This window comes from Palaemon carinicauda, chromosome 4 (genome assembly GCF_036898095.1).
Source record: "Palaemon carinicauda isolate YSFRI2023 chromosome 4, ASM3689809v2, whole genome shotgun sequence".
Classification (NCBI taxonomy): domain Eukaryota; kingdom Metazoa; phylum Arthropoda; class Malacostraca; order Decapoda; family Palaemonidae; genus Palaemon; species Palaemon carinicauda.
In genome coordinates, this window is record NC_090728.1 from 36228696 (window position 1) to 36246571 (window position 17876).

The 17876-nt window shown below is 35.7% G+C and overlaps 1 protein-coding gene across 1 annotated transcript in view; it reads left to right on the top strand.

The window, feature by feature from the left end:
• mGluR (metabotropic Glutamate Receptor) overlaps positions 1-17876 on the top strand; it is a 492277-nt gene that overhangs the window by 327890 nt on the left and 146511 nt on the right. The window contains exon 2 of the mRNA XM_068372165.1: positions 13968-14112. Coding sequence (XP_068228266.1) covers positions 13968-14112 — 145 coding nt within the window. The remainder of the gene's footprint in view (positions 1-13967; positions 14113-17876) is intronic.

Consider the following 17876-nt stretch of genomic DNA (forward strand, 5'->3'; position numbering starts at 1 on the left):
ACTTCAACTGTTACATGAACTCTTTGGCAAGAGACTGAATGAAATCACCCAAGGCTTTCAAACTGAATTAATATTTAGTTATTTATTTATACCAAATAATATCGGTGTCAATGACCTAAGATGTCAGGATGCCAGATAACTGATAATCAATCAATCAATCAAGGCTTTCGAGTCCAATTATTTGAAGATCTTGCCGCTGCACCCAGCTGCTTCAACATGGTATTTGTAGGAAAAAAATATAATTGACAGGACACATTTGTGCGTATATGTACCATATCCTAAGGAAGATTCATATCACGAGGATGTGTTGTGTTAATTTATCTTGAAAGATGATATAACAGAAGTGCTTTTTAAACACCTTCTTCTTCTTTCCTCACGATATTCAACTAAGCTTGACAAAGAAAATAGAACGATATTCAATTCTCACGATACTCGACTCATTTTGACAAAGAAAAAAGATCGATATTCAATTATATTGAAAAATTATGGGAGGAAATTCTCAAATTTCTTAGCTTTCAATTGCTGTGTTCGCCAAGTTGTCCACTTATCGCAAATGGACGTAATGCAACATATTGTTCATGTAGTTTATTTATTTATTTTGTATTAAATTGCTTCTCGTGAATGAAACCATTCCAGTTCCATGCACCTCTGAATGACTAAAAGGTTATTCTGGAGAAGTTAATATATGCGTGACAATGTGAGACGAATATCTCATGGCATGATTCAAAAATGTTTTTTTATGCTCTTCCTTAAAATGGAGAGTTCCTAGAAGCCGAGGGCGGAAGAGAAAATGAACTTAAACACCTGTTCTGGATAATAAAGTTAGCTTATTATTGATATCGTGTACTGTAAATAAATGTAATATCGGAGAAGCGGTATCCTTTCAAAAGATAGAAAAAAGAAAAGACATACATATATATATATATATATATATATATATATATATATATATATATATATACTGTATATATATATATATATATATATATATATATATATATATATATATATATATGTATGTATGTATGTATATATATATTATATATATGTGTGTGTGTATATATGTATGTGTGTGTGTTTGTGCGTGGAAGGGGGGATACCTTAACGTCTGGAAAGAGTTTGTGTATCACCAAAATCAGCAAAGCTGTACTAGTCAAGGCCACCAATACTAGATTGATTTACTGTAAGCGATCAAATTAAAGTATCCCACCATCACCAATCCACAGTGGACAGCTTTGTGATAAAAATGGCAAAATCACAGATATGGCTAAGGACACGTCTGGGGCCTTTGTTCTGCAGTGGACTGGAAGCAGATTCATTAGTTGTTGTTAGCTAGTTAGTAAGTTAGTTGGTCAGTTAGAGTAAAACCAGCTTGTTGAGATATTACTGATAGAAAGTTATTGGGTCCTTTGACTGGTCAGACGGTATTACATTGGATCCCTCTCTCTGGTTACAGCTCACTTTTCCTTTGCCTACACATACTCCAAATAGTCTGGCCTATTCTTTCCATATTCTCCTCATGTCTTCATGCACCTGACAACACTTAAATTGCTAAACAATTCTTCTTCGCTTAAGGAGTTACCTACTGCACTGTAACAGTTCAGTGGCTAATTTCCTCTTGGTAAGGGCACACTGTTAAAGTTTTTCCGTAATAAAACGGTAAAAATCCTGGAATAAATGTTGCCAGACATTTACCGTTTTAAAAACAGATATATTGACGTGAAGAAGTGATATGGTCACCAACCAGGACAAGATAACAACAATACAGGGTAGAAATTACGGTAGCCTGTATTTTACTGAAACACGGCTGAGGACAGTATGTTTTTACAGAGAATTTCCGATTAAAATTAGGGGTTTTTTTTTAACAGCGTAGAAGAGACTCTTTAGCTATGGTACGCAGCTCTTCTAGGAGGACACTCCAAAATCAAACCATTATTCTCTAGTCTTGGATAGTGCCACCTCTGTGCCATGAGTTTCCATTATCTTGGAGTAGAGTTCTCCTGCTTGAGGATACACTCGGGCACACTACTCTGTTATTTCTCTTCCTCTGTTTTTTTTTATTATAATTATTTTTATAGTTTATATATGAAAGATTTATTTTAATGTTGTTACTGTTCTTAAAATATTTCATTTTAATTGTTCATTACTTCTCTTATAGTTTATTTTCCTCATTCCCTTTCCTCACTGGGCTATTTTCCCTGTTGACTCACTGGGCTATTTTCACTGTCGAGTGTTGGACACACACACACACATATATATATATATATATATATATATATGTGTGTGTGTGTGTGTATATATATATAGATAGATAGATAGATGGATAGATATATGTATACATATATATATATATATATATATATATATATATATTTATATATATATATATATATGTATATATATATACACACACGCACACACACACACACACACATATATATATATATATATATATATATATATATATATGTGTGTGTGTGTGTGTGTATATATATATATATATATATATATATATATATATGTGTGTGTGTGTGTGTGTATATATATATATATATATATATATATATATATATATAGATAGATAGATAGATAGATAGATATATGTATACACACATATATATATATATATATATGTACATATATATATATACACATATATATATATATATATATATATATATATATATATATATATATATACATATATATATATATATATGAAGCGTTAGTTAGTTACCTAGTTAGTTAGGTAATTAGTGTGTTACTAAGAGGAAGAAAAATCTTGAAATTAAGAGAAGCCTTTGTTGAAAGAGGATTTCTATGAGATGTTTTGTCCATAAAATGTTTTCAGAATTTCAGAAATTTTAAATATATTGAGCCAATTTGAAAGACTGAATTGAAAAAAAAATTACTAATTCCGATATATAACAAAGTAGACATTTGATTAATAATTTTGAAAGAACTACTACAGGCTGAAGATATAACTGTTTTGGAAACTTGTGATGTCTCTCCCCTTTCATTTTACAACAAACATAGCTGATGTCTGTCAGATTTGAAATTCCATGGTTTTCTTTAATTGATCGGTTATTACTAATCAATAAAGATAAGAATCATTCAACCAAGTGCATCATTGTAATCTCCTCTCCGTCCTTTGTTACTTGATACGTAACATAGCCATTTTCTATGAACCTTGAGAGTTTATTGATTTTTTAATTAACTACTAATCAACAAAAACAAAATAAAAAATTATACACATACCAAGTTTCAGACACATCGACCGAATGATAAGGGAGAATTAGGCTTTCGGAGTCAGTGCCTCAAAATTATTAATTACTTAATAAATTATTAATTAATGGTCTGACACAATTTTCTGTTCAATTGTCTACATACTGAATTTCACTGTGACCCGACGCTTATTAACAGAGTTGTCGAAATTTAATTGTTTTTTACTCTTTAATTAATTACTAATTAGTGAGATACAATTTTTGGTTTAAAAAAAAAAATACCTGCCAAGTTTCATGACGATCGGTTCACGAATAAAGGAGAAATTTTAATGTACAAAGCAAGAACTAAAAGTACAACAACAATAACAACATGAGTAGTGACTTGACAGCCCTTCACCTTGTAAAAATATAGGAAATAAACAGTCAATGAAAGAATCAATTGAGAGGTTGAATTTGGAAGCGATGCCTCCTTTATAATTTTGCATCTGATTCTATTTCCAAATTTGTATATAAAATAAACAAACTATCCGCAAAAAAATGTACTAATTAAGCTGGACACGTGATCAACCATTTATGGATCGTAATAAGCGCTTATTCAATATGTCTAATTATATTCCTAATCGCGAGACTGCTTTCGTTTCTAATAGGTATGAGTTTTATTTCCCAAGATTTTCATGATCCCAAAACGCTTGTTACAATTTTTGGAATTACCACTCAACAGACATCGTAATAGTCTTGGGGCAATGTTGGAACCCTTGGGCTTATAGCATCCTGCTTTTCCAACTTGGCAGTAGCTTGGGTAGTGATAATATCTATTATTCACCCTCTTCCTGGTGTAAATCCACAGCTTCCTCTGCTCTTTTAGTCAATTCATTGCAAGTCTTAATTTTGCTATTGAGATACTGGGATGTATTCATAAAAATGAAGGATATCCTTCTAAGCATAAGGTGGAAGTACAAGGTAATTCTCTGAAGCAAAAGGTAGAAGTATAAGCAAATCTTTCTTTCCATATTCATAATGATTACCTTTTACTTGCGAGGATATCCTCCAAGCAGAAGTATAAGATTGACTCGTGTTTTGGGAGCGCTTAGTTACATGTTGCAACTTGTAAGATTTCATTTGTGCTGTCAAGATAAGAAAGAGTTTAGTATTTATAATACGTATTTAATGCCCTGTTTTTACTTATATTTAATTAAGTTTACGCATCAGAAAGAACACAGACGCCACCGCGCCTTCACCAAAGCCTCGCTGGCAACATCTATCCCCCCATCCCTTGCATTAGAAGTTCTTTGACCTCTTTTTAGCTCTCCCACCCCTTGCATTAGAAGTTCTTTGACCTCTTTTTAGCTCTCCCACCCCTTGCATTAGAAGTTCTTTGACCTCTTTTTAGCTCCCACACCCCTTGCATTAGAAGTTCTTTGACCTCTTTAGCTCTCCCACCCCTTGCATTAGAAGTTCTTTGACCTCTTTTTAGCTCCCCCACCCCTTGCATTAGAAGTTCTTTGACCTCTTTTTAGCTCCCCCACCCCTTGCATTAGAAGTTCTTTGACCTCTTTTTAGCTCCCCCACCCCTTGCAATAGAAGTTCTTTGACCTCTTTTTAGCTCCCCCACCCCTTGCATTAGAAGTTCTTTGACCTCTTTTTAGCTCCCCCACCCCTTGCATTAGAAGTTCTTTGACCTCTTTTTAGCTCCCCCACCCCTTGCATTAGAAGTTCTTTGACCTCTTTTTAGCTCCCCCACCCCTTGCATTAGAAGTTCTTTGACCTCTTTTTAGCTCCCCCACCCCTTGCAATAGAAGTTCTTTGACCTCTTTTTAGCTCCCCCACCCCTTGCATTAGAAGTTCTTTGACCTCTTTTTAGCTCCCCCACCCCTTGCATTAGAAGTTCTTTGACCTCTTTTTAGCTCCCCCACCCCTTGCATTAGAAGTTCTTTGACCTCTTTTTAGCTCCCCCACCCCTTGCATTAGAAGTTCTTTGACCTCTTTTTAGCTCCCCCACCCCTTGCATTAGAAGTTCTTTGACCTCTTTTTAGCTCCCCCACCCCTTGCATTAGAAGTTCTTTGACCTCTTTTTAGCTCCCACACCCCTTGCATTAGAAGTTCTTTGACCTCTTTTTAGCTTCCCCACCCCTTGCATTAGAAGTTCTTTGACCTCTTTTTAGCTCCCACACCCCTTGCATTAGAAGTTCTTTGACCTCTTTTTAGCTCCCCCACCCCTTGCATTAGAAGTTCTTTGACCTCTTGTTAGCTCCCCCACCCCTTGCATTAGAAGTTTTTTTACCTCTTTTTAGCTCCCACACCCCTTGCATTAGAAGTTCTTTGACCTCCTTTAGCTCCCCCACCCCTTGCATTAGAAGTTCTTTGACCTCTTTTTAGCTTCCCCACCCCTTGCATTAGAAGTTCTTTGACCTCTTTTTAGCTCCAACACCCCTTGCATTAAAAGTTCTTTGACCTCTTTTTAGCTTCCCCACCCCTTGCATTAGAAGTTCTTTGACCTCTTTTTAGCTTCCCCACCTCTTGCATTAGAAGTTCTTTGACCTCTTTTTAGCTCCCCCACCCCTTGCATTAGAAGTTCTTTGACCTCTTTTTAGCTCCCCCACCTCTTGCATTAGAAGTTCTTTGACCTCTTTTTAGCTCCAACACCCCTTGCATTAAAAGTTCTTTGAATTCTTTTTAGCTCCCCCACCCCTTGCATTAGAAGTACTTTGACCTCTTTTTAGCTTCCCCACCCTTGCATTAGAAGTTCTTTGACCTCTTTTTAGCTCCCCCACCCCTTGCATTAGAAGTTCTTTGACCTCTTTTTAGCTCCCCCACCCCTTGCATTAGAAGTTCTTTGACCTCTTTTTAGCTCCCCCACCCCTTGCATTAGAAGTTCTTTGACCTCTTGTTAGCTCCCCCACCCCTTGCATTAGAAGTTCTTTGACCTCTTTTTAGCTCCCCCACCCCTTGCATTAGAAGTTTTTTGACCTCTTTTTAGCTCACCCAACCTTTGCATTAGAAGTTCTTTGACCTCATTTTAGTTCCCACACCCCTTGCATTAGAAGTTCTTTGACCTCTTTTTAGCTCCCACACCCCTTGCTTTAGAAGTTCTTTGACCTCTTTTTAGCTCCCACACCCCTTGCATTAGAAGTTCTTTGACCTCTTTTTAGCTCCCACACCCCTTGCATTAGAAGTTCTTTGACCTCTTTTTAGCTCCCCCACCCCTTGCATTAGAAGTACTTTTACCTCTTTTTAGCTCCCACACCCCTTGCATTAGAAGTTCTTTGACCTCTTTTTAGCTCCCACACCTTAAGCATTAGAAGTTCTTTGACTTCTTTTTAACTCCCACACTTCTAGCATTAGAAGTTCTTTGACATATATTTCTAGGTTCCATACTTTTAGCATTAGAGGGTCTTCGATCTATATTTTGAGGTGCCTTACTTCTAGCATTAGAGGCTCTCTATTTTTAGGTGTGTTACCTCTGGCATTAGAGGCTCCTCTTCGCTGTTCTCTCCTGTCTTCTACTTTTCAAGATATTCTTGGACTTGCATACTTTGCCGCATATTTTGCATGTAAAATTGGGTTTGTCAGTTTCTGCATTTGCATTGGAAGTAACATCCATTGGCAATAAGCTGTGGACCATATACAGTTGAGCCGGTATTATTTTGACCTACCTTTTTGGTGGGAGATTTGGATGGTTTTAAGCGTTTATGTCTCGTGCAAACTTTAATTTGCTCAGTCGTTGTGTCCGATTTCATTTCGTCAATTTCAGAACTCTCGTTGATTAGACATCTCTTCCTAAACATCAGTTGGCTTTCTTCGTTCCTTCCCGTCGGGGCCTCTAAAATCTGCTTCTCGTTGATTTGATTTCGCTTTTCCGAATTAATCATATCATCCGATTTGGAAGCAATTTTTATCCTCTTTTGGGTTTTCTTAATAAAGCATCAAATCTCAATTTCTTGAGATCCACAATATAAAAAGTTATCACAATTGGTATTAATACGATTCATTATGTAATGCAGTAATACTACACCGAAAGAGGGTACAATTGAGAAGAAAAAAAAAGTAGAGCCTGGAAGTCTTCAAGAACTCCTGGAGGTCTTCAAGAACTCCTGAAGGTCTTCAAGAACTCCTGGAGACAGGTGAAGTAAAGCCTGAGAGTCTTCAAGAATTCCTGGAGACAGTTCGGGACTCTTCCTTGCTCCAACCAGTTGGAAATTGATTACAGATGGAGAGAGAGAGAGAGAGAGAGAGAGAGAGACAGAGAGAGAGAGAGAGAGAGAGAGAGAGAGAGAGAGAGAGAGAGTGTTCGTGCTCTAGAAGGAAAGAAGAGAACCTCAGCCACACGGATTACTGACGTGTTATGACGTAATTCAACCGGTTGATGATTGATAGCTTGTCCCAGTGACGTCATGGATGCTATGGTTTCCCCAGAGAGAGAGAGAGAGAGAGAGAGAGAGAGAGAGAGAGAGAGGAAGAGAGAGAGAGATAATTTACCATATTTCTTGGAACGTAAAAACTATGTATTGACTCTGAGAGAGAGAGAGAGAGAGAGAGAGAGAGAGAGAGAGAGAGTCAATACATAGTTTTTACGTTCCAAGAAATAGGGTAAATTATCTCTCTCTCTCTCTCTCTCTCTCTCTCTCTCTCTCTCTCTCAGTTTCAAACAGCTCTTCCTTATTGATATTCTGTCAGCCGACGTCCAATTCTTGCTAAGCAAATAAAACGTCTCTTAAACAGACAGGCAAGCTATATATATATATATATATATATGTGTGTGTGTGTGTATGTGTATATGTATATGCATATGTATATATATACACATATACACATACACATACACATATACATATTCCTATACATACATATATATATATATATATATATATATATCAAAATATATACTGTACAGTACTTGACTTTAATCACTGTCTGCTTCTCAATATTATTCCACCCACATATATGAAGCTAAGTCTCATATCGAGTTAGATAGATCAAAAGCTGTGCGACGGCTATTTCGATATTGTCCTTTCAAATGCACACTCTTCGACTCAAGGACCTAATGTTACAAAAAACATTCTTCCTCATAAATCAGAATAATCATATAAAACAACCATTTGTCACCAGATGATGGGATTAGTTACAGCAAAACTCTCTATCGGTGCCGTACCTTTACTGGACTCTAAACAAAGCAAGAATCCATAAACATCGCAGGTTATTTCGTCTTTCAAAAGATCACATTTCAATGTATCTTTTGTGAAGTTGTCCTACAACGCTAGAATGACTGCTGATCGTTAACAACCTGAAAGGAACAAGAGAGTTGTCAAAAAAATTCCCATCGTTTCTGTACGCTTTATTATTCATTGTATGGCAATACCTTTTTTTTAATGAGAGGTAATTATTCATATCTCACAATGCACTCCCCTAGAATATAAAAGAGTTTTTTTCAAATTTTACTTGATTGGGGAAATATTAATATCCTACACTAAAAAAATAAACAGCTGAACAAATTATCAATTAGCTGTTGCGCTTTTTCCTGTGCGGACTTTGTAACATTGGTTAATACCGTAAGCCAACTGCAATAGATCGATGCAGCTATCATAATTTGCGTGCATCAATTTCCATTGTAACTTATTTTCATGCAGTGTAACTATAATGCTCAAAATATTAGTTCAATCTAAGGTTATAGAATGTTAACATAAAAACAGAAGTAATGAAATATAATTCGTACAAGAATAGCATAAAATAAATATTTTTTTTTAACCTAAATTAAAGTAAATAACCGAATATAAAGGACTATAATGTAAATCATTTATAAAGACTGCGATACTGCCTTGCCAATAAAACTTCACTTATGTTTACTTCTAGTGATACAATACTTTTTTTACAAAGTATGGTTTTTAAAAGTTCTTTTGAACATGATTTTTTACCTAAATTAAAGTAAATAACCGAATATAATTACTATAATGTAAGTAATTTATCAAAACTGTGATACTGCATTACCAATAAAACTTCACTTATGTTTACTTCCAATAATATAATACTTTTTTACGAAGTATGATTTTAAAAAGATTTATTGAACGTGTTTGTATATTAGCGTCATAAAGATATCTTCCAAAGGCGATACATCAGATAAGTTTTTTAATGGGCTTCGTATTATTTTTATATCGAGTTTGATGAGTTTGATCATTCCTTTTCATATCTTTAGTAGAAAGGAAACTCAGTATGGTTTCAACTTAAGATTCTCCACTGCCTGTTCTCTAACGAGTATTCCTTTTCTTACATGTGCCATGGGTAGATGCAATGATATTGTAGGAACATATTAAGATAGAAAACCCGTATTTCTTTTCCTAGAGTGTATGCAGCGAGAAGAAATTCAGCTAGTGCTTGGTCAAAGAGTTCATCAACTTAATTACTTTTGTCAGCATTTTGGAGACAACCCAAGTCTCGAGAAAAGTCCCTGTTTATGAAAAATGACATTGCGGGTCGTCTCATGCCATGCCTTTGTTATGGTACAACATCATGTCCAGATTTGATCAGAAATTTGTTTTAGAAGCTTCTATGGCATAACAGGTATGCGATTTTAAGGAAACCAATCAGGATACAGAATATAAAAAAAAACTCCATATACTGTATGTAAATGACGATTGCTCATTGTAATTAGCTATACCCATGCATACACATATAAGCTTCCAGAAGAGGCTGTCCAAAAGAGATGGGAATCACGTACAAATAAGATAAGAAAACCAGAAGTCAGACAAAGCCAGCTTCCGTCCGGAATCCCTTCAGACAACAAACACCTACTGTATCCCTAAAATCTCGTTATGTCCGAGAACAGCTAGTTTACCCTGTTTGTGTCGAGAAGTAGCTAACATTGCTTGTGGCCTGCCTTCCCTTCTACACTATCATCGAATTCTGGATTAAAATCCATTTGCTATCCAATCTTGAAGCCTGTGATGTGTGTGAGTTCGAAGTTATTGAGATAGCTTCACCTGAAATTCAACTGACATTCTGTGACATTCTCGGGACTAAAGCCTCCGTACCAGTATCATCTGAGTAGCTACAGAAAACTCTACAAATTTCCCTTAAATATTGATCTACACTCCTGCCTGCTCCCCCTGTCAATTAATATTTTTTAATTGATTTGATTTGTCATTTAAGTGAAAGAAGAAGCAACATTTAAGTTTCTTTATAAAAAAAAAAAAGTTCGTGAATAAATCGGTTGTGGTTTTTGTGCCAGTTTCTTTTTATATTAATTTTCCATATTCCAACTGCTGTTGTCAAATCCATTTTTAAAGATTAAAAAGTACCTGAAACAATTCTGAGATCGTAACAATATGGTTGTAATGGACCTGAAGCAGGAAGGACTGAAAGACAAGCTCTGGAACAACTTACTTGATTTAGTGACAACACAGGTATTTATAGCTCTCAAGGGTGACATTTGTGTACATTCAACGGATTTTGTCAATGGGGGGGGGGGGGGCATTAGCATAAAAATTGACAATGTAATTACAGTACTGAAAGTAGAATTGAAATTAGTGCGTTACAATCAAAGGTTTATGTCATTAAAATTGAATGGAGTCAGATAGCCATTTCTGAGCGAGCTGCATAGAAGGAAACAGAGAGATCATTTTTTTATTTATATATGCGTTGCTTTCTGCATATGCATTACATGGCAGGTTTTAGTCAGTCAATGATGACCCAATAATTTTTTCCACAATTATTGACGAGGAAAGCTTTCTAAGTACAATGGATGACAAGGGATGGACCTGTATATGCCGTAGGCACTGGAAATCATCGATGGAGGTCGCGGACGATTAAAATTCCTCATGGATAACCAGCGGGTTTCCATGCACCATTTCAGCTGCTGAGACATCCATGGTGTCCCTGGGAGTGGTCCGCAGTTCAAGGAGGACCCAGGGAAGTTATGGAAACTAGCTGGTACAATGGAAACGTTCCACCTCTCAGTTGACTGCAGGGTGATGCTGAGGAGATGCCCTATTGATATCCACGATTGAGAGGTGAAAATGATACCCCTGTCAGAGGTAATATGCTGTGGGATGCCGAAACTTGCTGTCCAACCGAAAAGTAAGGGAACAGTATAGTGTCAGCGTCTCATAATTGGGGTTGGGGATAGCAGATCCATTGACAGCCACCAGGCAGACATCAGCAATCTTAGTATGATAGGGTCGCACCTTAAGAGGGACATGGCAGAAGGGAATGACAGCCACCAGTATGTACGAAAAAATGTACATTAGATCCTGAATCATGCAATAACACGAGATTATTTAATGGGGGAGGCATTGGGATACTTAGACATTTTTTTACTATTGATATCTGGTAGCACTTTTCTTAGCAGCTGCCCCGAATTTGGAGGGGCAGTAGCACATCTTAGGGCAAGGGGCTGTTGATATTTAGGTGCCAGATGAGGGAGGGGGTCAATGTGAATGCAGTCATCACCAAAGTGGGCTGCTATGCTGAAAAGGGTGGAAACTCGTGTGCTAGGCAGCCATGAAATTATGAAGAGCAAATTTAGTGAATCATTGAGTTCTATGAAGAGTCTTGGACAGACACGATTCACAAACTTTATTGAGAGACTCAAAACACCAGCAAATTCTACGAGCCAGTATAGTAAAACAAAATTGTATTATTCAGTCACCAGATGTCTGGTACAAGGGCAAACAGTCACTCCAAACCACAAAGGAAGATTGTAATATATTATCACGTCTCTTCATATCAACCAATGTGACATAAATTAATTCTTTCAACAGCAAAATCAAAATTACCCACAAATACATTAGAGCACAACGCCACAGCTTCTGCCTCTACTAGAACAGCAGGCATCAGACATCCAGGACAAGGCCGTTGATGTTATCATAATGGATAGTGCAGCTCTTGTAAATGCTCTTACATCATCCAAGGGGTCTACTTTTAAGTTTTATGGAAAAGATGAAGTATTTCCCAAAGTACATAAGTGCATACAGAAGTACAAGCAAATGCACATTGTATTTGATCGGTATAGGACAGACAGTATGAAAGCACAATCAAGACAAAATAGGCATAGGAATTTGGTGCAGAATGATTAGAACTGCAGAAACTCTTAGCATCTGGACATGCTTTTTTCGGGAATAACCAGAACAAAACTGAACTATTTGCATATTTCTCAGACATAATCTGCATCTCAAGCAGATGATACAACATGCATTGATGTTATCAAAGAGAATTCTGAACTTTGTAGCAAAGCCAAAAAGGACACTGCTGACCTGCAAGGCTGCACTCGGGAAGAAACAGACTCTAGTCCTTTCTAGAATCTGAATAACTTTTGTATGCTTATGGAATGAAAATAATTGAAATTCAGAACAAATTCGCAGCCATTTTGGAAAAGTGTCATCCATCTGGGAAATAATATTTTTGGCAAAAGGTTTGGCGACAACAGGTGAGATGGAGTGGACAAGTGATTTGGTTCTAAATTTGATAGAAGCTTATCGAGTACATCTAACGCTCTGGGATCCTAGTGACCCATATTACAAAAACATAAATAAAAAACACCACTGTTGGTAAGATATGGGATACGCGATGCGATTGGACAAGAAAGAAGTAATAAAGAGAATTGAAGATGTGCTTAGCCTGTTTTGAAGGTAACCTAAGCTTATGAAACCTTGAGTTGTGAATCTTGCATCTTCAAACGTCATGTCTTCCTACATCCTTACCTAATGCTAATTTCCGAACTTTAAAGATGGGCGAACCCAATATCAGCAAGGGTGCTAAAGTAGAAAGCCACATAAAATAGTTGTTGTTGCAGACGCTAGTAAAAGATCCTCTTTCAGACTGGAGACTATGTGAATACTGTCTGTCATGGGTGTGGACAGCTAGTATGTATCAAGGAAGATCATACTCTTGTTTGTTTCACGCTGGCAAATATTTTAAACAGCAAGTTCGCAAGCATATTAAGTATTATTTATGTTCATCTTCATATTTGTAAAAATTTTTGGACATGGTCAGATACTTGTCTAGGATAATTTTTGGGATAATTATAGATGGGGTTTCAGGAGAGATAGTAATACAATAACAGTTCTCTAATATTTCTAATATGGTGTAGTGTTATGCCTTACAAAACTAAGATAAAATTTGTGTCGTTTGGGAAGTTATGAATACAGTGATTAATATTCAGTATATATTTTAATCGAAACTGGGATCTTGAAATAAGAATGATTTAGTAATGAAACCACACTTTCAATTAAAAAAGAAAAAAAAACTTTGTTGTTTACAAAAACTAAACTATTTATAGGGAAATTTCAAGCTTATATTTCTTTATTGAGCGGACAAGGTAGTTTTTTTCAGTTTGTTTTAATTCTTAAGCTAATAAAAGACAGTGTTTTGGACTACTTTTGCTAGTCTTCTGTAGTCAGCAGCATATTACAAATTGTTACTCGTGTTGTAGGCGTCCATTCTGTCTTGGATTTTCTGATAGCAATAAAACAAGAACCTTGGCCACTAGAAAATGTGCAAGATTAGTTGGTCTAGTATGACAAACCAGTTTCATATATCAATGTTTTATTTTCCATTATTATAAACTGCAAGCTAAACTCCTGACATGTTTTCCTTGCACAGAGCAAAGGAGTTTTTTAGTTGATGTTCATATTCTTTAATCAATATTTATGTGTCTGTGCTGTATAACTAGATGAGTAGTGTGTCTAATTTTGGGGGGATTTACATTTCATAATTAAAAATAAAGTGATTTATAACACTATGATTTTCTTACAGGGGAGTGCTAGCAGCAGCGAGTCGATTGAACTTGAAATCACATTTTCACTGGGTGGCGTCAGACGGCTGGGGGAAGCAGAGCCATCTTGTTGAGGGTCTTCAGGATATAGCTGAAGGAGCCATCACAGTTGAACTCACCAGTCAGGTACATAAATTGGAACCTTACATATTAAGAAACAAAATTCAATTTAATAATGTTTCTTATTCCTTTAGTTTCGAACAGGAAATGTAAGCATGTTTATTTTTTTTTCTCAAAATCCATTGGCATTGTATTAGATTTATATGATTTTACTCGTAATATCACTATTTTTTTCTTTCAAATCATACTTTTTTAGAATCTCGTGAGCCTGGACAATGTGTGCAAAGAAGAAATCTAAACTTGTACTTATTAAATATTTTGCAAGCCCAGTTCAATCGTAAGTAATATATTGGACCACTTTTACACTTATTACATACCCACAAGTTATAAAAATGGTCTAATATGTTCAATTTTGTGTCCATCGTTTTGTAAAGGCCTTGTAGCCAGAAATATTACATGATGCAAATTATATGGGTAATGTTAAATCATAAAACGCCTAAATTATGCAATTTAACTCATTTGAAATTCTAGGTGTCATTCTTGATTGAAAATTAACTTTTCAGGATTATATCAAGTCTGTCTTCTTCAATTGCACATATAAATAAACAATTGCGACGGTTTTTTTTTTTGGAAACCTACCTATCTTTGGAAAAAGTTTTATTTTTTTCCTCTCCGGTATTTGGAATATTTTCCTCCATAGCATTGAGCAGCCATCTCTCATCTTAAATTGCTAGAAAGAAATAAGATGTTTATTAAAAAACCTCATCCCTTACCTTGATGTTAATCTCTCCATGAAGGTGGGAAACTGCCTTCTTTCGCTTGATAATTAAGCTGAGTTTATTAACACACGAATTCTTGATGACTGGCAGGTGCCAACCCTTGGGTGATGATTTCCTGGTTCCCTTGACTGTTGGTATTTACTGATTGAATGTGCCGGGTCTTGGGAATCTCAGAGAGCAATTCCTCTCTAAAGCTCGTGGTGAGGGTGGTAGGTACATCCTCACCAAGATTCTTGGAGATAGGTTTGGCGCCGGCAGGTGGCGTTTATATGTTCATATTGGAAGTTGTCCCTCTTACTTATTTTTAAAGTATATACGATTTTAAATGTTTTATAAGTAAGTTACTTTTTTATTTGATTTTTCGTAAGGTATTAATTCTTGATTAATCATACAGCAATCGCCAACAATAACCAATTAAGTTATGATGCCAGATAATTACCAATCATTAATTTATTATCGTCGACGTTTATCTGATTCATTTTACGTATCTACGACCTTTTACTCAATTGAGATAATCTTTTACATTCAGATTTTCCTAGATCATAATATCTACCCTATAGTACTAGATTTGAAGCTAATTTTAATATTTTTGGGTTTTTATAAATGAGCTTCCATACCAAAAAAATTTTATATAAGTTATATTTTTGATGTGACGAATTTGTGAAATTAGCCTCTAAGTCATGTCGTTGAATTTATAATTTATATATTTTCTTTGCTACTTTTCTTAATGGTTTTATTTTCTGCTATTTTCCTTTCTCAACTAATTCTTATTTTTGTATTATGGCTATATATATATATATATATATATGTATGTATGTATATATGTGTATATATATATATATGTGTGTATATATATATATATACATACATATATATATATATATATATATATAAGCTCCATGTATTGAAATCCAGACCTGGATAATTCCATATTCGATAGTCTTCTTTCTATGGCTAAGAAGGTAATGGAAAGGCCTCTTTTGTGCTTTTGGTTGTTTCAGTGCTCTCCATAGGGAATGGGTAAATTCCGTTTCTCCTAATGATCGCCATGCCTTAAGAGCTTTTGATTTTGCATATGAATCAAGCTGCGAGCAAATCATAAGTAAGACTCTTCGTAGGACTGGTAACTGCTTGGACCTAGAATTCACTGACTCGCAAGTGTTAAGGACGGTTGGTATTTCAGTTAGGACGTCTGATCATTCCTTGGTTTCGTTAGTAATCAAGACTGAGCAGCCTGTTCCTGATGTGTCATGCTCTTGTAAGATGCATATATAAAATCTCAAGCTCACTGGAATGGCATTTTGAATGATCTTTTGCTTTTGAATTGGTCACAATTGTATAAAGGGGTTAATTCTGGTCTTCGATTGTATAAAAATCTGGTCAACATAAATGCCTGGTTTAAAGATGGTTTTAGGCTTACATATTTGGAGAAAAAGAAGGCTTATCGTCTATGGAAAGTTGACAAATCAGATTTGACTTGGAATAACTACACACAGCTAAGATGGTTTATGCTTCAACTGAAAAGGAGTACAATTAAATCATAATAGAACCCCTCTCTGGTAAAACCCAGGAATATAAATGGAGGAATACCTTAAAATCTACATGCTGTGTAAACTTAACAGTTCCTCTTTTACTTAAATCAGATATTTCTGTAAATCACTGCCTAAAGAAAAAGGCAACCCTTTTGACTGTTGTGTTTGACTGCAAGCATTAATGACAAATTCAATCTTCCCCATTCCTGCTTTCCTGATGCTAAACTAACTAGGTAAGCTATTCGGTCCCGTGAAATTAAAACACTTTTGCTGAACCTTGATGGTTATGGTGATATATGACCCAAATGGTATATTTTCTTTGTTTTTTATTTAGAAAGCTAATTTCTTAGCTCTCATGTTTTCTGTTATTTTTCACAAGTTAGCAAGAAGTGGTTCTTTTTGCACTTGTTCGAAAATAGGTATTGTTAATCCAGTAGATAAATGTGTTTGTGGTAGCCCTAGCCCTACTGATTACCACCCAGTTTCCATAAGTTCCTGGTTATATACAAATTTTTAATGTCTTGGTAAAATCTATAATTAGGTCTAAGGAAGGTAATGATCGTTTTCTTGATATGAACTTTGGCTTTTGAAAAGGTCTTGGAGCATGCAGTGGCCTTCTTATGATTTTCAGTGCTGTACAAAAATCCTTTGATAGTGATCACGAAGTTCTTGTGATTACCCATAATCTCAATCACGAGACTTTTGTTTTCAAGCTTAAAGAAGACCTCTGCTTGGAATTTTGGAATTTCAGATTATTGCAATCATTTTCTGATCAGGGTACTTATTTACTTTTTATTCAAGAATTTGAGGGAAGGATATTTATATCAGTATCCCATATAGAGTAACACCACTATTTTCTATGATTTCCTGATAAACAGGTTATAGTTTTCTTATTTTCTCTATTGCACGGTAAATGAACATTAGTTGCACGTCTTTGTAAGGGATCTTCTTATGCCTTTGTGTGCTCGTTTACATATTTACAACTTTTTATGTTATGGTTATTCTTGAAGGGGTACAAAGTTTCAGAGAGAATAAAAAAATATTACAAAAGCTTAAAATTTGCCAAGAAAAATACACAGACAAGAAAATATTACGCTAGCCACGTCTTAGCTTGTGTGTAGATTCGGTACATGTAGCGTATGTATTTCTGGATTTGAGGGAAGGGATTCACAACTGGTCACTGCTTGATAAATAACCCTAAGATATGATGGTTATGTCTATTTGTGCTCAAATAGAAATAAATTTCTACCTCATACTTGGGATCGAACCCTAGCCCCTTCTAATGAAAGGCCAGGTCGCTTCCAACCATGCCACCAGCACGATATTGTGTTGATATTTATCCTTATTGACTCGTTAGGGGTAATTTGAATGAATTACTATCAATTGTGTCACGTGGTGGGCCGGGAAGTCGGGGAAAACTCGCTGGTAAGAGACTGATGTCTCGCCAGGTAAATCCTGAACTGCAGATTAGCAGTTAGGTTCCGACTTCTTTCATGGCTTCTTGTGGATTGGTTGGAAG